The 23,631-nt window shown below is 43.7% G+C and overlaps 1 protein-coding gene across 1 annotated transcript in view; it reads left to right on the top strand.

Annotated features, from left to right (window-relative positions):
• The window catches only part of PTPN11 (protein tyrosine phosphatase non-receptor type 11), an 811,421-nt gene that overhangs the window by 446,900 nt on the left and 340,890 nt on the right, over positions 1–23,631 (top strand). Inside the window, 1 exon segment of the mRNA XM_044069754.1 lies at positions 1,670–1,737. Coding sequence (XP_043925689.1) covers positions 1,670–1,737 — 68 coding nt within the window.

The raw sequence follows: 23,631 nt of genomic DNA, 5'->3' as shown, positions 1-23,631 counted from the left end.
TGCAAGTACACTTAAAATCAACTTCTTCACTCGATGTGATAAAACTGCAGAACTTTATTAAAAGTAAGCGCTTTCACCGATTAGGCTTCTTCAGACTTTTTACATTCACTGCATTACTCTTTTGCGAGTAGATTTTCGACTTTAATTAACATAGTTAAAGTCGAAAATCTACTCGCAAAAGAGTAATGCAGTGAATGTAAAAAGTCTGAAGAAGCCTAATCGGTGAAAGCGCTTACTTTTAATAAAGTTCTGCAGTTTTATCACATCGAGTGAAGAAGGAGTTGATTTTAAGTGTACTTGCATTTGTGTATGTACAACGAGTGGTGCACTTCGTGGGTGTTTCCTGGTACATCCGGAACCAGCATATATCGTTGGATTTTAGATAGCTTTGTATGAGATAGGAAAATGTTAATCAATGTAGTTTCAGTGTGAGCATAAATATCTGTGGTGCATTTAAGCAATCCATGACTGTGTGCGGGTATTTCAGGATTTACCCACAGATGATGTGGTCTTATGAGGATGAAGCCTGAGTGATTATACAAAGCCAACCATGGGTAAACCCTGATATATCCACACACACTCATGGATTATTGCTTTTATGCAATGACATTATTTAAGAAAGGAGTTGCTTACCTTTCTTAAATCTGTTTGTATAATAGCACTTCAGTGTTCTTCTGTGTTGTCTTCTATGTGCTGATGTGCTGTTCATATGTATGGGACTTGCATTCCCACACTTGTACGGTATATCAGTCCAGTGCAGGAGAAATAACGGAGAAAAGAGCATCTCCATTGTTTTAATGTTAAAAAGGTCAGGATTTTGAGGAACAGCAGAGAAATACAAGGAAAATTGGTATGTTTCAGTTGCTTTAGTTTTGCAGAACACACCTGATTTTTGTATTTTGCCATTCCCTAGCATATGATAAAAATTGTCTGCTCAATGGTACTTTGTCTGGACATTTTTCTATTGGTGTGTGCTCGATTTACAGTGGGCATGCCAGTTGGGCTGTCCAATGTGCTCATTTTTTTGAATACCAGTGAGAAAATTTGTAATATTTTTGATGGTTGTATTTTTCAAAGAATTTAGTCTATCTTTTTGGTTGTCTCACTAGAGAGCTCGCTGTAGTAGGAACATGGAGTAGGATGAGTGATGGAGGGATCACAGGATCGTTTCAACTACTTATACATCATATAAGTTTTGTTGTTAAATTGTTTTACTATATTTTATTAAGTAAAGGTTCTTTATTGTTATGGGAATGTTTATTTACTGATGTATATATTTCTTTTCTGGGGTAGAGCAGTGATCTCCATGGACCTTTTTCAGAATCTGCCTGGGAGCAGTGTCTGGTTGTGACTTGCTGAGAGTAACACAGTAAGGCAATGGAGGCTGAGGGAATCAGACCTGGGTTTGTTGATTTCTGATAATGAATATGTTAATGTGAGTGATGAGTAGCAGTACTACACATTACCTTAGTAAATACCTGAATTTGCTCTTGATACCATATAATTTTATCCTGCTTTGAATGCATGATGTGTTCCACTGTTTACTGACGGCATGGATTTCAGCACGAGAGTTGACTTGTGCTCTATATATATTTGTGAAGTATTCTGTTATTTTTTTCACTGTCAAACTTCTGGTGATAAATATTTAGATACATTTTATTTTTTACAGTGCTGGAATTGGACGGACAGGAACTTTTATTGTCATTGATATTCTTATAGATATCATCAGAGAAAAGGGTAAGAATATCATGAGATTGTGTTTTGCATTAATGTATACTGCAAAGTTTTCCCGTTTTAGAACTGTTGCCATAAATGCTGCCTAGTGTAGGTAAAATCCACTAAAGTTTTTTTTTTTTTTTTACTTGCTGAATTTGTTTCCCCTTGTATGAATGAATAGTTGACACTTAGCTAGTCTGTAACTTCTGTTTCCACCAGTTAATCCTGCTCTTCTGTTTTTCTTCACCCTGATTACTTTTTATGTCTCCTGAACACTTTTGTACACTCACTACTGTCCTATCTCCACTCCCTCCCATTAATACAGCTTAAGCATTTGTCCTGATCATTTTTCAAGCTTCTCTTGAGTAAGTGTGGTCATTTTCTGTTTTTATTTTTTGAATATGTATTGTATTTTATGTAAATTGTTTTTTTTCTTCCTGGGCCTCTGGTTAAAAGGGGGCTTTGCCTGTTAACAAATGCAGTTAAATAAATAATACTTCTACAGGAGCTGCGTGATATTTTATTTGATCACAGATCCTGGCATCTTTCAGAATGGCTGAAGGGCCCCATTTAAGATAGGTTTGGTGCTAGTGCCAAGTTTGGTGGCAAGTTTGTAACTGGTAATTAAGGCATCACAAAGCTCACTCAGTCATTGTTTTTGATTTTCATGTTTTCCTCCAGCTTTTGTAGCATAATATTTAGGGTTGTAGTGGAGTTTTCATAGGTTCACAGGTAGGTACTAGGCTATCGGCCCTGGGGTCTGTACAAGCCCAACCAAAAAGGTACCCTGGCTTTTGCCACCCAAGAAAATTATTTTCCTGTGCCACTGTCGAGCAGAGCCACAGAGGTGATCCCCGTGGTGTATTTCCTATTTCCCATCCAGTCAACTTTGTTTGATATAGATAGGTAGTTTATTCCAGAGTATGGGAAGTCTCTGGGACAGGAGTCTATCCCTCCGGCATGTTCTGTTTATTGTGGTGACAAGGTTTAGGTCTCGAGAGTGTGTAGCTCGGAGGGATTGGGATTTCTTTAAGTGGAGCATGTCCAACAGCTCTGGGTTTGACATAGCTTTGTATGTTAGGCAGAGATCTCCTCTGAGTAGGCGATATGCGATGGAGTAAAGCTGGAGTTTTTTTAGACTGTCTGCCTAGGGCATCTGTTTGAGGCCGGTAATCCTCTTTGTGAGGTATTTCTGCGGCCTTTCCAGTTGTTGTAGATGTGTCGAGGTACATACCAAAAGGGGCGTTGTACTCTATAATGGGTCTAATGAGTGATGAGTAGAGGGGAACAATGACCTCTCTTTTTCTGGATGAGAAACCTTTTGTGATGAGGTGTACTACTTAGAAGGATTTCCTGACTACTGTGGCGATGTAATGATCAAAAGAGAGACTACTGTCCACCTGTGTCCCAAGGTCTCTTATCACACTTTCGGTGTTAAGTATACTACTGCCTATGTTGTAGTTCATGGGTACAGAGTTTTTACCAAAGGGGATGACCATGCACTTTTTGGCATTGAGCTTGAGGCCATGGCTTTGACACCAGGCATCTGTCTCAGTGAGGCCCTTTTGTAGGATGTCCACGTCGTTAGGAGTTTTGATTATGGCTCCTAGTTTGCAGTCATCTGCAGACTTCATTAGCCAAAGACCTTCTGTGTTAGCCTGTACTTCAGAGAAGTAGATACCAAACAGGAGAGGACCCAGGACTGAAACCTGTGGTACTCCAGTTGTCATTGGTCTGAAGTCGGATTTGGAGTCTGCTACTTTCACAGTGTGGGTTCTGTCAGTGAGCCAGTTGGCAACCCATCTTGTGACATAGGGATTTATACCCAGTTTAGTGAGTTTTATCTATAATTCCAGAGTGGGGGATGGTGTCGAAAGCCTTGGCAAGATCTAAATAGGCTGTGTGTACCACCTTACCCTTGTCTACGGCTTTGGTGACTGCTTCAAAGAAGTTTATCAGGTTTAGGAGACATGATTTGCCTTTTACAAACCCGAACTGGGTGGGGTCCAGAGTTTGGAGATTACCAATGTCTTTGTTTATAAGTTCCATGATGATACGTTCCATGGCCTTGCAGATCAGGCTCGTCAGGCTAATGGGGCGGTAGTTCCCAGGGTCCATGGTGGCTCCCCTCTTGCGGAGTGGGATAACCGTTGCTGTGCGCCATTCAGCAGGCAAAAAGCTTGCGGTAAGGCTATGATTGAACATGGTACTTGGGTGGGGTGCCAGTTCGTTCTGTAGTTCATGTAGAACGCAGCCTGGGAAGTTTTCTGGTCCCATGGATGCTGTGTTCTTGGCTTTGGAGAGTGTGGTTTTTTACCTGTGCAGCCGTGATTGCAGGAACTTTGCATTCTTCTGGTATAGAGATGGGCTCTTTAGGAGGTGAGAGGGGGGTAAAGTTAGCACTGAACCTATCTGACAGGATGTTGGCAATATCGATTGGGTCTGTATATTTAGTGCCATTGTGCTGCAACTCAGAGCAGATCTGAGTGTTGCCATTGAGATTCTTGACATAGCTATAGAATGCTTTGTGGTTGTGTTTAGAATCAGTGGCGATTTTGTTTTCATAACTAGCTTTGGAGGATTTTATCAGGGATTGCAACTTCTTACTGAGGCTGACCAGGGAGCTCCTCCACTCATGGGATTTTACTCTTTTGCAACAGTTTCTTCCTTCTGTTGTACAGTTTATGGCAGGGGACCACCTGATTGGCTTCCTTTTTTTTGGAGGATGCATCTTGCTTCTGTTTGGGATAGCACGATCCATGCACTCATGTAAGTGCTTATAAAGTGCAATTGTGTAAGATTCAGTAGTCGTAACTGTATTGTCCATCTGCATGAGTGTCATGAGGTTCGCCACTTCTGTCTTAAGAAGCATGAAGTTGGCTTTGGAGAAATTTTTTACCCTGGTTTCCTTAATGGGGGGTGGGGGCAGGATGTGGATATCTGGGGTAATTAGCTTATGGTCGGATCGGACCATTGAGGCATTGACTTCAGGTGTGGAACACCGGTCACTCATGTTGGTAATGACTAGATCTAGGATATTGTTGCCCCTGGTGGGGGTGTAGATAAGTTGATCCAGGGCATTGGAGTTTATGAATTCCAGAAAGCGTTGAGCGAAGGAGTTGGTACATGAGTAGTTTTCCCAGTTAATTGTGGGGTAGTTGAAATCGCCCATTATTAGGGTGTTTGGTTGAACCCTAATATTTTCCCATACATCAAGAAAAGAGTGGGAATCCTGGGGCATGGTGGGTGATCTGTAGCAAGCTAAAATTTGGATTGCAGTTTTGCCCAGAGTTAGTTGCACTTGGGTAACCTCGGCTGCATTATGCTGAGCAACTAGCCTGGAGGTGTGGATATCATTAATGAATATGGACACACCTCCGCCTTTGGTGTTCCGGTCCAGGTTACATGGTCGAAAAGTGTGGTATGAGTCATAGCCTGGTAGTGCAGGGGTGCTCTCTGGAGCCTTGATCCAGGTTTCAGTCACTGCAAGATATCGATGTTCTCCATTTTAAGGAGTGCCTCGAGTGAGTGCATTTTGAGATTTAGACTTCTAGCATTGAGTAGCATCACCCTCAGTTTTTGCTTGCCTGTTCCTGTTACAGTGGTGAATTTGTCATTTGAACCTTGCCTAAAAAAGGCACTATAGAGGCGGCAAGAACCTTAGCCAGTATCTGGAATCCCAGGGGTGACAGGTGCAGGCCATCTCTGGCAAAGCATCGTGGTCTGTCGACCATATCATCCCAGGCAGACAGATACTGGATCCCTTTAAAATGGCACCAGAAGCTTAGCCAATTGTTGAAGTCAAGTCATTTTGTCCTTGTACTGTGGCATCATTCTGGGTGATGGCAGAATGCTACTCAGGGCTAGGGTCATACCTGCCTGGGCTACAAGATCGGAGAGCTCTTCCATGTCTCTTTTCATGTAGTCCAGGGAGGTACGTCTCAGGTCATTCACACCAACATGGACATTGACAGTCATATTTGTACTTGTGGAGTGACCTAAGTGCATGGGTCAGTAGACCCTTTTGCACATAGAGCTTTGGATGTGTGCCACCTGATCAGATAGCTGTTTCTGATGGCAAGCAAAATTCATTCCATCTTGTTGGGTAAAACAACCTCCGAATTACCCAACATGAAAGAGAAAAAAACTTGAAATGATTTCTTTATAAGAGTGTCAAAACCTTTACTGTTTTACATTGTCATGCTATAACTGACATTGCTATGGATGCAAGGGCATGGCAGTATTTGAGTTTCTACTTGTTAGGTTTGGCATCAGGTTTTCATGTCCATGGACACTTTCAGAGGTTGAGGTACAGTTTTTGAGGGGCAGTTTTGCTGCCCAGAACTTCATCAAGTAATAGGTGGTGGTCATCATTGAATCACTGCTGCAGGAGCCTAAAGCTATATGGGATGTCCCACCAAGGGATTGGACCCATCTGTCCAGCTTCCAGAGCTTTAAGGCACCTTCCATATGCCCCAGCCACTACCATGCACATGAGAAGCAGTACAAAGACTGGCTAGGGATAAGAAATAAACTTCAGAACCTTCTTACTGCCAAACCGGGAGCTCCTTTGCAGGCTTCAGGTGCTCAACAGTTGGCTAGCACTTCATAAGAGCTAGGCAAGTAAGTTCCATTTTGTGGATTACCTTCCACACACTTAATTTTGATGAAAAAAAAGTTTTGTTCTATATAATTTTGTTCAAAGGTAGGTACTATGCTATCTGCCTGAAGGCATTTATAAGTGTAGCCAGAATGTGTTGGCTTTCGCCGCCCCCTTAGATTAGTTCCCTGTGCCTCTGTCCAGCAGAGCAATTGAAGTGATCCCCGGGGTAAACTTTGTTTCCCATCCACTCATCAAGGTTTCTCTTGAAGAGTGTTAGCGAGGAGCTCTGCTTAATGTAGTTTGGAATCTTGTTCCAAAGCATGGAAAGTCTCTGGGACAGGAATCTACCCCTCCAGCACGTCCTATTTATTGTGGTGAGGTTTAAATCCCTATAGCATGTGGCTCGAGGGGATATGGATTTCTTTGGGTGGAGCATGTCCATCAATTCTGGGTTGGGCATGGCCTTGTATGTCAGGCAGAGAGCACGTCTGAGTAGGCGGTATGCAACCGAGTACAGCTGAAGTTTCTTCAGTCGAGCTGCATAGGGCATCTGTTTGAGGCCAGTGATCCTCTTGGTGAGGTACTTCTGTGGTCTTTCCAACTTTTGCAGATGTCTTGTAAGGTACATCTCAAATGGGACATTGTACTCTGATGGGTCTGATGAGTGATGAGTAGAGGGGCATAATGACCTCATTTGGTCTGGATGTGAACCCTTTTGTGATTAGGTGGGCCACATAGAAGGATTTTCTAACCACTTTGGCAATGTGATTATCAAAGGAGAGATTGCTATCTACCTGGGTCCACAGATCCCTTATTACATCTTCTGTATTTAGGGGACTACCACCTATGTGGTAGTTTGTGGGTGCTTTGTTTTTTCCAAAGGGGATCACTGTGCACTTCTTGGCATTTATTTAGCTTGAGGCCATGATTTTGACTCCAGGTATCCCGTTTCAGTGAGACCCTTTTGGAGGATGTCCGTGTCAGCTGGAGAGTCAATTATAGCCCCTAGTTTGCAATAGCCTGCGAACTTGGTCAGCCATAGTCCTCCTGTGCTTACCTGTACCTCTGAGAAGTATATGCCAAACAGGAAGGGTCCTAGGACTGAGCCCTGGGGAATGCCACTTGTAACCGGCTTAGTGTCGGACCTAGCTCCCGCAACTCTCACCATGTGGGTTCTGTCCGTGAGCCAGTTGGCAACCCATTTTGTGATATAGGGCTTTATGTTCAGGCTGGTGAGCTTGTCTATAATACCAGAATGGGGAATGGTGTCGAAGGCCTTTGCGAGGTCTAGGTAGGCTGTGTGTACCACCTTTCCCTCGTCTATAGCTTTGGTAACTGTCTCAAAGAAGTCCACCAGGTTTAGGAGGCATGATCAGCCCTTAAAGCCAAACTTGGTAGGGTCCAGTATTTGGAGGTTCCCAATGTCTCTGTTAATGAGTTCATGATGCTGCGCTCCATAGCATTGCAGACCAAGCTAGTCAGGCTTATAGGGCAATAGTTCCCACAGTCTGTTGTGGCTCCACCTTTGTGGAGCGGATTAACCGTTGCTGTGTGCCACACTATGGGTACATAGCCAGTGTGTTTAGGGGAGGGGTTAGTTAGTCTTTGAGCTTGTAAGGGGTGCAGCCTGGGACACCGTCCCGTCCCATTGATGCTGTGTTTTTGGCTTTGGAGAGGGCTGTTTTAATCTGTGATTTCAGGGGCTCTACATTCGATTTTATGACTATCCTGCCCTTTTTGACTGCTTGTCACTCTAAGCTTTTTCCCCTTGGAGCAAGATTTTAATACCTAGCTTCTCACAAGGACTTCCTGTGCAAGTTTGTATTTTTTGTATACAAATACCAAATTTCTACCTTAGGAATTTGTGTGACTGGATTTTTTTTTTCTTAGGTGGTTTGTGGAAAATTTTACCTCATTTTTCTTTCAGGTGATATGACTGGTGGTCCTTAGCACCACTAATCACTTAGGCACTTTTCTAAGTTAATAGCAGGTCTTTAGTCGCTGTGGAGATTTCCTAACTTATGCTTCATTTTTATGAGGAAAGGTTAGTGTTTATGCCGTGCATGTTTTGAGGTGCTAGGTAAAGTGTGTTTTGGTACATGTCGCTAAAAGATTTATCACCGAAATGACTTCTACCTGTCAAAAGGCATCACAGACTCTGCTGTTTACCTGTGAGACTCTTTGCACCCAAGATATGATCCTTACTAAGTCTGTTGATCCCTCCCCAAGCTGCAATAAGAAAGATGTTATTTGGTAGATGTAGGTCTTCCAAGTCAACTTCCTCTGTTCCACAGTCACTGATGGGTGATTCTGCTGTGGCCATCTGTTGTCAGCTTGCTCATGTTTTTCTCCTGGTACCTCTAGTGTGCTCCTCGGAATGCCACAGGAGTTGGGCTTATCTGCCATTGCACAGTTTCCTTTTCTGGTAAGGGATAACCACCTTTGCAGGCTCAGAGGAAGGTACCGAAAAACACTCCTTCACTGTACTGCACTGAGCAGCCTATTCCCTGGGCTAGGTACAGTCTGAGCTTCTTTTCCTCTAAAGGGTCATCTAGTAAGAGGAAACATAAATCTAGACATTTCTTATTCTAAAGCAGGTAAGTGGCTGTCAACCCTTTTGCTAAATTCAGCATTTCAGTCTTTAAATGGTGGTGATCCTCGAATTTTTTCCTGTCTGATTCCTATTTATAGGAACAGGATGTAGACTGGGACGTGCTTCTCATACTCCCTCTTAAGTTGGGGATTGTGACTCTAAAGTGAGATTTTCCTCAGATGTTTTTTATTCTAATTCTGTTGCCAGAACTGAGGACATTTTTTCATTGGGAACAAAAGGACATGTCTGAATCCCAGCAAACACGTTTATGTACTGGTAGAGTTTCCTCAACCTGCAACTATTTCCTCTGTGTTACCTGTATTAGAGGATGTCTTTTTGGGAGCCTGTACTTTCCAGGGCAACCAGTCACCTGCTCCAGAGAAGTTTGGTAAATTATATAAAGTGTTCCAGTTCCATATGTTTCTTTTTTCTAGCCCCAAGACAGATCCTGCAATAATTTCCTTGTCAAAGTCTGCTTTTTCCAGGCTTCTGTTAGCAGCTAGCCTTAACCCTTCTGATAAACTGGGAAAGGTTTTGGATACAATTGGCAAAGAATAGATTTGATTGTCATTTTCATTTGTTCCTCAACTGATGGGTCTTGGCTCCGACCTCTGATCCAGCTCAGCCATTTTCACTAGATTCACAGATCCAACTCTCGAGCTCCTCCCATACCCATAATGCCCCACCAATCTAACATACCTCAAATCTCATTTGTCGCCTTATTGATCATACATGGATCTCCTACTCTCAAGCTTTTGGGTGATTTTTCAGTATTCTGTGGTAGTAACATTTCTCCTTTTAAATTCCGTATAACTTTCTTTCACTCTCTCCCTTACTTCTGACTAGTTTTTCAGGTTCTGTCCATCAGGCAGTGGTTTTCCTACTCTTTTATTATTTAGGTACTCTACGAAGTACCATTGTTGGTACTTTTGCTTCCTTTCGTATCATCAGTTCTTTCCTACCCTCTAGAGGGTATTTCTTGGTAATGTTACATTCTTTACTGTAGTTAAAAAATCTTTTGCTGTAGCGAAGTTGAAACTTCCGTCTCTTTTAAATGCTTAACATGGTAGATATACCAACTGGTTTTAATAAATGCGCTTCCTGTGTGCACAAGATTCCCAATTCTGATATCCACAAGAAGTGTGTCTATTGTTTGGGTGTTGCCAGTTTAGAAATGAATTGTACTATTTGTGCTGGTTTCAGTTCCAGGGCTCATTGTGACCAAAAAAATAAGTTAGTGCTGAAAGGCTTTCTTCTGTCTTCCTGTTTATCTGTAGCTACTTTAGCTCAAACCCCCCTCCAAGAGGTCCAAAAAGGGGAAGTCTAAACTGACCCCAAAGTATAAGGACCCTAAGAGAAGGTCTATGGACCATTCTATCACATCCGCAGCATTCTCTGAGCTTTCTGAGAAAATCTCAAAAAAGTTGGCTCCAACACCCTCGGATCCTACTTCATCGAAGACTAGGTTGCCTTGGATCTGATCACCATGGTTCTCACCAGAGCTGGTCTCTCCTTGACTGCACTCACCTTTTCTACAGGAAAATGAGGGGACACTCCAGGCCACCATCTACCGGCTTCTCTCTTAGGTCCTCCAGGAGTTGTCTGAAGCACAGGTGGATAAAAGAGGTGTTTGGCTCCAGTGCTGCCACTTTCTGTTTCTCTTAGATCCTCTGCCTTTGAAGTAGTGAGAAGGCTTTCTCTGTACCTAGAGAAAGGACATCCTTGCCCCTTTTGGATCCTGTTTCTGTTCCCAATGTCAGATCTGGGTTCTGAGCCTCTCACCTCTATCCCACTGGGGAAAGTGTGCTTGAACAAGCCTCCCATCAGTCCCTCGGGACTCTCTTATCACTTCCAGTACCTCACCAGAATATCCCACTGATGAAGTTCCTAGGAAGAGGACATATAAAAGAAAACAGCTGGATTCCCTTCAGGAATCTCTCACTAAGGAGAGACTTCAATGAGGGGAAGGGTCCCCCAGATTGTCCAACTGAGGATGTCTCCTTTGGAAAAATAGTGGAACTTCTAAAGCAAAAAGGTGGGAGGGTCTTCTGACCCCCAGCAAAAAGGTTAATGGTCTTCTGACTCCCCTTTGCAGCAGTCGTCTGTGTTCCTGGAGGCCTTTGGGTCTGGCCCAGCTACATATTGGGTGACCCCCCCCCCCCAGATGATGAGTTAATAGATCTTGTCTCATGCAGTGCATGGAATGAGTATGATACTGTAGAACCAATTTCCAAGTGACTAGATGAATTATTAACCCCCCCCCCAAAAAGGGCAGATTAACTGGAGTAAGTGGTGTCCCAGTAGATGCCATGGTTGTGGCAGCAGCCACTATGAAAAAGCTTGCAGAGCACATCTGTCCATCCCTCTAACAAGGAGTCTAGAGCTTTAGACAGATTTGGAAGGCACATATATGCCTCAGCGACCTTTGTCCTGCGGTCATTGAATTATTTTGTCACACTTTGTCACATCTCTCGGTAACCTGGTAAAGAAGCTTTCCAAATCTCTTTCTAGGTTTGTGACTGTGAAGGACCAGAATAAGGTTTCTTCACAGCTGGCCACCCGTCAGTCTACATCTGATGCATCCATGAAGCTGATTTCTCATGCAGCAGAGGGCACCTTATGGGTAACGAGTTCAGGCATACCCATCAGGAGACGTGTCTTGATGATCTTGTGCAATTTTGTGGAGCCATTCATCAAAAGTAGCATTGATGAATGAAGACATGAATCTTCTCTTTTTGACCCAAAGGTGAAGGAAAGGCTATATCCATAAGTGAGCAAGAGGGAAAGACTTTGTCTGACATTGGCATCCATTTCTCTACTCCTCAGATACCCTTTTCACAGAATCACTGAGGAGGTAGGAAAATGTGATTTCGTAAGTCCCGCAGTCCTTTCCAAGATTCACAGAGAACTTTCTCCCAGAGGCAGAGGGGGGAACTCTAATAGAAGTTGCAGTCCTCGCCGCAGATGTGGTCTGCAAAACCAGTGTTTCAGGGATTCCTTTTCTGACAAACCCGGTCAGTGCTACTGAAAGACTTGACTGGCTGCTTTTCCCTGGAGGCAGTCTGGGAGGGATGCTTGTCTCTACACCTAGAAGCCTGGGCATCCATCACAACAGATACTTGGGTGCAGACAATCATATCCAGAGATTATTTCATACCATTTTTCCAAACCCCACCCCCCCCATAAAATTGAAGATCCCCCTCCCCCCCAACATTCTACCCAGAAGGAGAGAGCAGCTCTGGAAATAAAGCTGCTAGAAAAAGAGTTTTCTAAAATGGCCTTCCCCAGACTAGATAGCATCTGGAGTTTATTCAGGATTCTTTTTAGTGTCAAAAGAGAATGGACTTGAGACTCTTTCTGGATCTCAGGAAATTAAATCAGTGCGTAAAATATTCAAAGTTCTGAATGGTCACGGTTCAGTCCATTTTGCCCCATTGCAAAAGGACAATTGGATGTGCTTAATAGATCTTCAGGATGCGAACTGTCACTTCAAAATGAACAGGTGCTGCTGAATATATCTGCCTTTCTGGCTGGGACACAATCATTATCAGTTCACAGCACTGACCTGTGGTCTCACCACAGTCCCCAGGGTTTTCACCAAATGTGTGGCAGTGGTAGCAGCTCACCTATGACTGCTAGGATTCCTGGTGTTTCCATATCTAGACTGGTTCCTAACTGCTCTGACCAGGCATTTACTTCTGCAAGCAAGGGACTGCTTGCTCCAGTTGTCACCATCTGGGCATCTCAATCAACTGCAATCACTCCAGCACAGAACCTGCAGTTCATATGTGCTCATCTAGGCACGGGTCTATATTAGGTCTGCTAACGCTTGAAAAAGCGAACGATGATTGATCGAACTTATGTAAGCGAATGTTTAAAATATCAAAGCAACAGAAACCCAAATTTTTTCTTAGGGAAAGAATTTGGTTGTCCGTTTCTGTTGCTTCGGTATTTTCAGTGCTGTGGTGGAAAGTTACGGGTTGGATTCAGGTAAGTGTGTGATTGTGTGGATGTGAGTATTCGGGCGGGTTAGGTGACTTAGGGTTAGGGCGTGGGTTAGGTATGTATACGATTGTGTCGACATGAGGGTTAGGGCAGGTTAGGTGAGTTAGGGTTAGGGAGCGGGTGAGGTGAGTGTGCGATAGTGACGGACCTTAGGGTTAGGGTTTGGGTTAAGGTAAGTGGATAGTTAGTGGTGTGTGTGTATAGTTTAGTGTAGGGTTAGGTGTCAGATTTTAGGTGCATGTGTGTGGATTGCTGTTTGTTTGGTGGTGTTGTGTTGTATGTATTTTGGATCAGCGACCCCCCCCCCCCAGGAAAAAAAAAATCGCTAATCTGACAGTTCGCGATTGTAAGCTTTCGCTTACATAAGTTCGATTAATCAGTGTTTGCTTTTTTAAGCTTTCGCTGATCTAATATAGACCTCTAGACACACTCAGATGGTGTGTCTTCCTCCAACATGAGTACAGACCTTCATATCCCAGGTAAAGGAAGTGATCTCGCATTACTGTCTTGCAGCACAACTAGTCTTGCAAACCTTAGGGTCCATTGCAGCAGGGTTAACTCTAGTTCCATTGGCCAGATGTATGTGGATTCTACAGTTTACCCTGTCAGTTCAGTGGTCTGTTCTTCAACAACAGTTATACACTTCAGTCAGGATTACGCAAGTTTGCAAAGTGCACCTTCTTTAGTGGATCCATTCAAATGAAATTTCTTAAGGCATTACTTTTGTTTTACCTCTGCCGGTAGCCACAGTGACCATGGATGCCTCCCATCTGGGGTAGGGGGCATTTCTTAGGAAGGGCAGTCGAAGCTACATAGTCCTTTCAAGAAACTAGTTCACATGTCAGTGTCCTGGAGATGAGATCCATCCTTTCAGCACTGCAGGCTTTTTAGGATGCTCTCCCCTCAGGGAAAATTGTTATCCAATCAGACACTATCTGCGGTCTGGTACATCAACAGATGGGAGGATCCAGGTCTTATCCTCTCTGTCACGAGTAAGTTTGGCAATGCGTGATCTCTACTGGTCGCTTTCTCATTGCAACGCATATACTGGGAAAATCTACAAACTAAGAAGGTCCATTTTGATTCCTTACGAGTGGTGTCTTCATGTCGAACTGGCGGAAAGAATTTTCCATCGATGGTGCTAGCCATGTTGCAGTCTCTTTTCTTCCCCTGTCAACAAGTGCAGCATGATTTTCACTCTGATACCCACTCTGGGGTTGTCAAGAGATGCTCTAGTTCACAACTGACCCTCTTGTCCAAGTGTTTATCCCCCATTACCTCTACTCCCCAAGTTTCTACAGAAAGCTCACTAGATGAAGAGCACAGTTATCCTCATTTCACCCTTTTGGCCTCATCAAATCTGTTTTCCCTTCCTGTGACATTTTCTGCATTCACCCTGGATACTGAAATCCAGTCCAGACCTCCTGTCTCATCTGACAGGGGTGGCTCATCCGGACAGAACAGGCCTTAAGTTAACTGCATGTTTTTTCCAGTTCCAGTGATGGCTAGACAGCCCAGGCTTCCTCCCCAGTCCGACATATCCTCTTATTTAAAAATGCTTCTACTAAGAAGGTTTACAGAGGTAAATGGAAGAGATTTTCTATTTAGACCCTCCAAAGATATTTGGATCCATTTTCTGCCCTAATCTCCGCAGTCCTAGATTTTTTTTGCATCCCTCTTCAAACAGGTGGCTAGTGTCTCCATTAAAGCCCAGCTGGCTGTCCTTTTCTAATCTTCATTCCAGTGAAAAATCACACTACTTTGGCTTCTTCTAAGTTGTGCAAAACCTTTGTGAAAGGCACCTTTTTTTACTTAGACCTTCAGTCAGGAACCATACTCCTCTGTGGGACTTAACTATCTTACTTTAAAGTTTGATTCAAAGTCCATTTGAACCTTCTGCAATTCAGATCTAACATTTTTGTGCAGAAAGATCTTTTTCCTAGATGTTCATGTTTCACTGTTGCAGTCATTACATTTGGGTAATCTGCTGGCAGGTTGCCCTCAGTCGGCCTGAATTCCAAAGTCTTGGGTCCTGCGTCGGTTGCTGTCTTCTCTTCCATGACGTCAGGTTGTCGGGTATAAAACATGCAACCGGCTCCATTTTCTTTAGTCTTTCTTGCCACGCATTGCCTGAAGCAGAAGCACTTTGCAAGTGCCGGTCGGCTGACTACTGAAATATTTGAGTTTGAGTTTCAGAACCGAAGTCTTCACTAAAGCTAAGTACCCCATTGGGGAAACTTTTTTTCTTGCTTTTCACCAATGTCAGAATGTTATTAATTGTATTACTTGTGGGAAGCAAATACCTCATAAGGATTTGCATTTATACTGTATTCCTTGCCTAAGCCCTGATCACAACGTGCCTGGCTGTCTGTTTTGTGCTAGATTTAACCAACGCACTATTAAGCATCAGTATATTTTTGCATCGAAGTATTTTGGAAACAGATTTAACCACCCAGAAATGTCGTCTGATAGTAATCTGACAAGCGGAGTACATAAAAAACACAAACAAAAGGACAGCGAAAGGCAGTCGATATCCAAAACCGACGACAAAGCTTCTAAGCCAGTCGCCGGTTCGCCAGTACTCAGTGAGGTGCTTTCGCAGTCCCTGATACCTGCTACCTTCGAGTCGCAGGCCTCTACCGACACCCATGTGGAGTCCAGCATGCCGCAAGATACTCAAGGTATTGGACCGACTGATGTATCTCCCTCGGATGGGTCCGGAGCCACTGAGCAGGCACTGGCTTCTGAGGGTGTATTCAGACCTCAACATTTTTATATCAAACCGAAAGCTGCAAAACCAAAGGCAAAGACACCGTCTAAATCTAAAAAACTGACACCTGAGCCATGTGCACAGGCCATGTGCACAGGCCTCTATGCCTAAAAAACTGATGATCAAAATGGCTGAAGACCTTATTACCTTGATCAGGGGTACCCATCCCTCTCCAGATAAAAGGCCTAGGCAAGACGCTGACTATGAATCTTCAGATCAGGTTTCTTTTTCTTCTGATCAGAAGTTATTTTCACCTCCATATGAGGATGCTGATGCTGAGGAGTCTATTCCATCTGCATCTCCTCCTGAGGACTATTCATTTGGAGAAACCTTGCATACTTTGAGGGAGCATTTTCACTGGGAGAGTCAAGACTTCTCATAATCAAAAAAGAGGCTTAGGGATTTCCTTCTTTTCCCTCAGCACAAGCCTTTAGCTATCCCCCCTGTTTTAGACATTGTGGATGATGTGTTTTCAGAGTCAAGCCTGACCCCCTGACTCCTTACCTCCATCTCCCAATAAGCCTGACAGGTATTACAGGGTCCCTGACTCTCATAAATTATTGAGAAACCGTGCTGCTGAACCTGAAACTATTTCACAGGGTCCAAAGGGAGTTAAGGCATCAACAGCAAACAACTCTACCCCCTCCGACAGAGATTTAAGGACACTGGACAGATGGGGAAAAAATGTTTATACATCTGCAACCTTGGCAATCAGGGCCTTAAACTGTCAGTTTCATATGCTTAAGTACCAGCAACATGTTATGGGATTGCTGAAACAGAAAATGATGATGATTTCAAAATGTGCAGAAAATAAGGGATTGCAGGAATTATTGCATGCAGCTAAACAAGTTGGAAAGCATACTTTGCAATGTGGTTTTGATTCTTTAGAGGCCTCCTGCAGGGCCGCAGTTAATGGATCTGTGATTAGGAGGCATGCCTGGTTAAAGGAACAAAATTTGCCTGATCATGTTAAAGCTAAATTGCTAGATGCACCTTTACAGCATGATTCTCTGTTTGGTATTAAGGCAGAAGAGATTTTAAAGAAAATGGAAGACAAAGCTAAATCTATGCAAACTGTTAAAGTTTTCTTAAAGTGCAGCCACCTAGATTCTGTAGACACTGGCCTACAAAAAATTTTTTTTCCTGTGTCAGACAGAGCTCAAAGGGGCAAATCCAGACGCCCTAAGGGTCCAGGTACCAGGCTCAAGACTAATACAGGTCAAAGCAATGGGGTGCATCCACCTCCAAATCTGGAGGAGATTAACCGCAAACCTACATAAAGCAATCCCAATGACTTCCCTCTGCCTACACTAAGCACTTATCTTTTGGCAGCACCCATAGGGGGAAAATTAGCACTTTTTGCCCAAAATTGGCAGTTAATAACCCAGGACAAGTGAGTACTAAACATCGTATCACAGGGATACAGATTCCATTTCCACACTCTGCCAATGACAAATGGTTGGCCAGATCTGCCAAAAAACCAATGGGCAGAGGCACAGAAACAGGTTACGTCCCTCATGGATATGGGGGCCATTCAGACAGTACCAGAACAGGAAAAAGGACAGGGTTTTTACTCAAGACTGTTGTTGGTACCCAGAAAGGACAAGGCCTGACGGCCAATACTGGATTTATCAATTTTGAACACATACCTGGACATTCCAAAATTCAAAATGCTCACTTTGCAACATCTTCTGCCCATGCTGGGCAAGAATGCTTGGCTGGTGACTTTAGACCTAAAAGAGGCATACCTGCATGTCCCAATAAGACAGTCGTGCAGAAGATACCTCAGATTCAAGGCTGGTTTAATGCATTACCAATTCTCTGCACTGCCCTTTGTCTTATCTACTGTGCCCAGGGTCTTTACAAAGTGCCTGGCACCAGTAATTGCATTTTGCAGACAAAGAAGTATCCAAATATATCCTTACTTGGATGACTGTCTCATTCAAGCAGAGAACAAGGGCACTCTTCTACGATATCTGGCGTTTGTGAAAAGGCTTCTAACATGCCTAGGGTACGCAATAAACGAAAATAAATCACAACTGGTCCCCTCTCAAAAGATAACATTCCTGGGTGCAAGCTTGAATACAACTGCCCAGATGGCTTACCTCACGCCAGACAAACAAAGGCAACTGACTACTTACTTCAAACTGATGGCAACAAAAACCCAGTCTTCTGCAAGAAAAATTCTGCATGCTCTGGGCTTCATGGCATTCTGCATCTTACTAATTCCATATGCAAGACTGCATATGAGGAAACTTCAGTGGTACCTAAAAAAATTTATGGAGTCAACATTCACACAGTCTGGAAACAATGATTCCTCTCATCCCCTGCCTGCAACACAAGTTTCTATGGTGGACAAAGGCCTGTCACCAAAACATGGAATGGCCCTTCACTCTACCCCCCTCCCAGCCAAACCTTAACAGACGCATCAGATTATGCCTGGGGGGGGCCACATGGCAGGAAGATGCATTCAGGGCATATGGGCACCAAATCAAATGCATCTACATATCAACCAGAAAGAGATGCTAGCTGTTCAAAATGCCCTAACAGCCTTCAAGGACTTAACTTCATCCAGGACAACTACTGATAAAGACGGACAATACCACCATCATGTGGTATATAAAAAAGCAAGGGGGCACACACTCGTACCCCCTTTGCAGATTAGCCATGGCACTGTGGAACACAGCTTTGATCTACCAAATAAATCTTCAAGCTCAATTCCTGCCAGGAAAACAAAACACACTGGCAGACAATTTAAGCAGAAACCTTATGGATCCTCACGAGTGGAAACTAAATCCACAAGTCTTCAGCATGATAGCAGAGAAATGGGGAGCCCAGACATAGACCTATTTGCCTCTCCTCAAAATTATCTACTGAAAAGATTCTGCACAAGGACTTATCACAGACAAGCATGGAAAGTGGACTCCCTATCCTTCAGTTGGAAAAACCGATCAGTTTACGCCTTTCCTCCTCTGCCTCTTCTACCCAAGGTCCTCCTAAAAGTCAAACAAGAGAAGCCAAAGATATTAATTGCCCCGGACTGGCCCTGCCAATATTGGTACCCAATCCTAAGGAACTTGTCTCCATACCAAGCTTGGACCTTGCCTCAAAAACCACAACTACTGTCCCAGCAAAACATTCAGATCCTGCACAGTGAACTACAGACTCTGAACCTGGCAGCATGGCTAATCCTGTAGTCATACAGGCGACACCTCTCAGTAAAGCTGTGATGGATGTCATTTTGGAAGCCAGAAGGCCTAGTACTAGAAAATCTTATGCTGACAAATGGAAGAGATTCTGTGCTTGGAATCAAGCACAAGGAACTGATACAGCAGAACTGCGAATTCCTCAGATATTACAATACTTAACTGAGATGCTTGACAAAGGCCTATCTTTTTCATCAATCAAAATCCATGCCTCTGCCATTTCGGCTCATTACAATACAGAGCCACCAATCTTTTCTCATCCTTTTACTAAAGCAGTATCTTAGAGGAGCCAAAATTTTAAGGCCTCCTAGAAGATCACCATTACTTGCATGGGACCTCAGTTATGTGTTGGAAAAGCTCACCGTGCCTCCATTTGAACCAGCTACTACCACTGATATAAAGTTCTTATGGAAGACAGCTCTGCTACTAGCAATTACTTCAGCAAGAAGAGTTTCAGAGCTACAGGCACTCATGGCTGTAGAGCCTTTTATCATATTTTACCCAGACAGGGTGTTTCTGAGGACAAATCCTACTTTTATGCCTAAGGTCGTTTCCACTGTGGCTCTTAACCAAACAATTCATCTGCTAACTTTCTATCCAAATCCGTACAACAAAGGGGAGAGAATTCTGCATTCCTTGGACGTACACAGACCGCTAAGATTCTACTTGAGCAGGACTAAAGCTCTAAGAAAAACTGAGCAATTACTAGTGTCATATGCTGCAGGATCAGAAGGAAAGGCTATTTCAAAGCAATTTCAAAGTGGATAAGCCATTGCATCCGTTTCTGCTACTTGCACCATGGCAAATTTGTGCCCAAGGGCATTAGGTCTCACTCCACCAGGGCTGCAGCTACTTCAGCAGCCTTTCTCAGAGGAGTACCAACCAAGGACATTCTAGAGGCTGCTACTTGGAGTTCTATTCACACCTTTACAAAGCCTTACCATTTGCCTCTCTAAGTCCAGGGCAGGCTTTGCCACTGCAGTGCTGCAGGGCCTTATAGCCTCACCTAATGCTGTTTAGCTCCAGCCTCCCAACCATAGCTTTGGGATTCTACCCAAATGTAATGACTGCCAGCAGTGAAACACGAACATAGTACAGTTGTGTACACTTACAATAAATGTAGATGTTCGAGTGTATTCACTGTTACAGTCCAGGTTACCCTCCCGCCATCCCCCTGTCATTCTACAGTTTCTTTCCTTCTCTATCTTCTACAGCCTATGTGGTGTATTTGCTTGTAGATGAAGGTAAAGTTTATACTGGTGCATGTATATGTGTGTGTGTGTGTGTGTGTGTGTGTATGTATATATATATATATATATATATGTTTAGAATATTGCTACCTTTTTGGGGGCACATGACATCGGGGGCAAGAAAAACTAAAGAAAATGGCGTCGGCTGCATGTTTTATACTCCCTGACGACCTGACGTCATGGAAGAGAAGACAGCAACCAACGCAGGACCCAAGACTTTGGAATTCAGGCCGACTGAGGGCAACCTGCCAACAGATTACCCAAATGTAATGACTGCAACAGTGAATACACTCAAACATCTACATTTATGGTAAGTGTACACAACTGTACGTTTCCATTACATTATCTGAATTCTAGGCCCTTTTTCTAAGCCTCCATACCTGATCTTTCATAAAGATACGGGTGTCTTTACGTACTAACCCATCTGTTTTTGACGTAAGGTGGCTTCTCAGTCTGATATTAATTAGGTCATTAACCTCCCGGTTTTCTTCCCAAAAGTTTCTAATAAAGGTGAATATATACTATATCTTTTGGACATACACAAGCAGCTTTGTTTTAATCCTCATCAAACAAAGGTTTCAGAAAATCTGATCAGTTGTCTCCTTTTCTCATAACCGATTGCATATCCTTTGTAAACAGAATGGTTTGCCTTTGCCTAAGCCACCAAGAGCACAATCAGTGAGGTCTATGGTGACCTCTTCAGCTTTTTGGTCAAGAGCTTCAATAGATGATATTTGTGCAGCTGTCACTTGGTCCTGTGCTCATATCTTTATTGCTTATTACAAATTGGATTTGATTTCTTGGAACAGAGCTGCATTTGGCTCCACGGTACTCCAAAATATCCATGTTAAGTTGTCTATCTCGCCTTCGTTCTTGCTGGTTGGTTGGTTGGGGTCGGAGCCGATCCTTGGCTCCAACTCTGCCATCTTCAGTAGCTCGAGAGCTGTTTACTGGCTCGAGGCTACCCCTTATCCCATAATGCCTAGCGATAGCTACCCAGATCTCGTTTGCCGCTTCAGCTGCGAGGTGTCGTTTTTTTGGCTCAGGCTCGTATAAAGTTTTTTGTATAACTTTCTTCACTAGAATTCAACCCTTCTAGTATTTTATTGATAACGATAATCTTGTTTTGTGATAGTTTGATGTTCATCGTGTTTCACTGTTGCAGTCATTACACTTGGGTTATCTTGCTGGCAGGCTAACCGCAGTCGGCCTGAATTCCAAAGTCTAGGTCTGGCGTCGGTTGCTGTCGCCTCTTCCCTGACGTCAGTGCGCCAGGGGTATAAAAGATGCAACCAATGCCATTTTCTTCCGTCTTTCTTGCCACGCGGTGCCCGAAGCAAAAGCAGTTCGCAAGTGCCGGTCGGCCGACTCCTGAGATTTTCGAATTTGAATTTCAGATCCGAAGTCTTCAATAAAGCTAAGTACCCCATTGGGGAAACTTTTTCTTGCTCCAGACCGATGTCAGTAAAAGTTAACAATTGTATTTCTTGTGGGAAGCAAATACCTCATAAGGATTTTCACTCTTGTTGTATTCCTTGCCTAGGCCCTGACCACGACGTTGCTAGTTGTTGGTTTTGTGCTAGATTCAACCAACGCACTATTAAGCGTCTGTTCGATTTTGCTTTACATTATTTTGGCCGAAGGTTTAACTATATAATGCCGTCGGAACAACCAACGACCGGAGTTCATAAAAAGCACAAAGACAAAGAAAAGGACAGGCATCCGAGATCCAAAACTGACTAAGCCTCTTCTAGGCTAGTTCGCCGGTTCTCCGTGAGGTGCTTTCACAGCCCCTGACGCCCGCTACCTCAGAGCCACAGGCCACTGACGACTCCCACGTAGAGCCAGCTAGGCCTCTGGATACTCGAGGTATTGGACACACTGAAACTATTCCCTCAGATGGATCCGGAGCCGCTGAGCAGGCATCTGCTTCTGAGGGTGTTTTCAGACCTATACTGTTATATGTAAAGCCTACTTCAGCTTCCAAAGCAAAGACTAAAGCAGTTCTAAAGACAAAGAAACAAGTACAGCATACTCCTGGACAGACTTCGGCCATTTTGAGCATCTGTTTTTTAGGCATGGAAGACCTAATTACCTTGATCAGGGGTTCCCATCCCCCTCCTGACAAGAGGCCTGGGCAAGAGACAGAATATGAATCTTCATATCAGGTTTCCATTTCCTCTGACTCCTCTTCTGAACGGGAATACTCTCTTCCTCCTTATGAGGATTCTGATGCTGAAGAATCTATCCCTTCAGCCTCTCCGCCTGAGGATTTTTCTTTTGGGGAAACCCTGCATACCATGAGGGAGCACTTCCACTGGGAGAGCCAAGACTACTCAGAATCTAAGAAAAGGCTTAGAGATTTTCTTTTATTACGTCAGCACAGGCCTCTGGCTATTCCTCCTGTGTTAGACATTGTAGATTGATGTATTTTCAGAGTCCGGCCTTTCTCCTGACTCTTTACCCCCCTGCCCCTGTTACACCAGACAGATACTACAGGGTTCCAGATTCACATAAATGTCTTTAGAAAAACCCTGCTGCTGACCCAGAAACTATTTCTCAGGGTCCCAAAGGGGTCAAGGCTTCTACTGCAAAAAACCGTATCCCCTCTGATAAGGATTCAAGGGTGCTAGGCACATGGGGAAAAAAGGTTTACACTTCTGCTACTTTGGCTGTCAGGGCTTTAAATTGTCTATTTCATATGCTTAAATATCAGCAATACTTAATGTCACTGCTAAAACAGAAAATGTTGTCAAATTCTGATTGTGCAGAAAATAAGAAAATGCAGGATTTATTGCATGCAACTGAACAAGTGGGAAAGCATACATTGCAATGTGATTTTGATTCTCTGAAGGCCTCTTGCAGGGCTGCAGTTACAGGTTCTGTCATTAGGAGGCATGCTTGGTTAAAGGAACAGAATCTGCCTGATCATGTTAAAGCACAATTATTAGATGCCCCATTACAACATGATACCTTATTTGGTGTTAATGCAGAGGAGGTGTTGAAGAATATGGAGGATAAAGCGAAATCTGTGGAAACAGTAAAGAATTTCTTACAGGTACAGCCACCCAGATTTAGCAGGAACTGGCCTACAAAGAGCTGGTCCTTTCCAGTGTCAGACAGGCCACAAAGAGGCAGATACAGATGCCCCAGAGCCAGCCCCAGGGCTCATACAGGCCTAAACAGTGGGACGCTTCTACCTCCAAAAGCAGAGAAGACAAATCACAGCCATACAGGAAACAGTCCCAACAACTTTCCTCTGCCAGCACCAAACACTTACCTTTTGGCAGCCCCCTTAAGGGGAAAACTAGCACTTTTTTCTCAAAATTGGCGCATGATCACCCAGGGCAAATGGGTTTTAAACAGTGTCCCAGGGCTACAGGTTCCACTTTCACACCCTGCCAAGGGCAAAAGGTATGCCAGACTTGCCAAACAATCAATGGGCAGAGGCACAAAAACAAGTTTCATCCCTCATGGACATGAGGGCC

Source organism: Protopterus annectens, chromosome 4.part0 (genome assembly GCF_019279795.1).
Source record: "Protopterus annectens isolate FY-2018-M chromosome 4.part0, PAN1.0, whole genome shotgun sequence".
In the NCBI taxonomy this organism is placed as follows: Eukaryota; Metazoa; Chordata; order Ceratodontiformes; family Protopteridae; genus Protopterus; species Protopterus annectens.
This window is presented reverse-complemented; position numbering and strand designations above follow the sequence as displayed.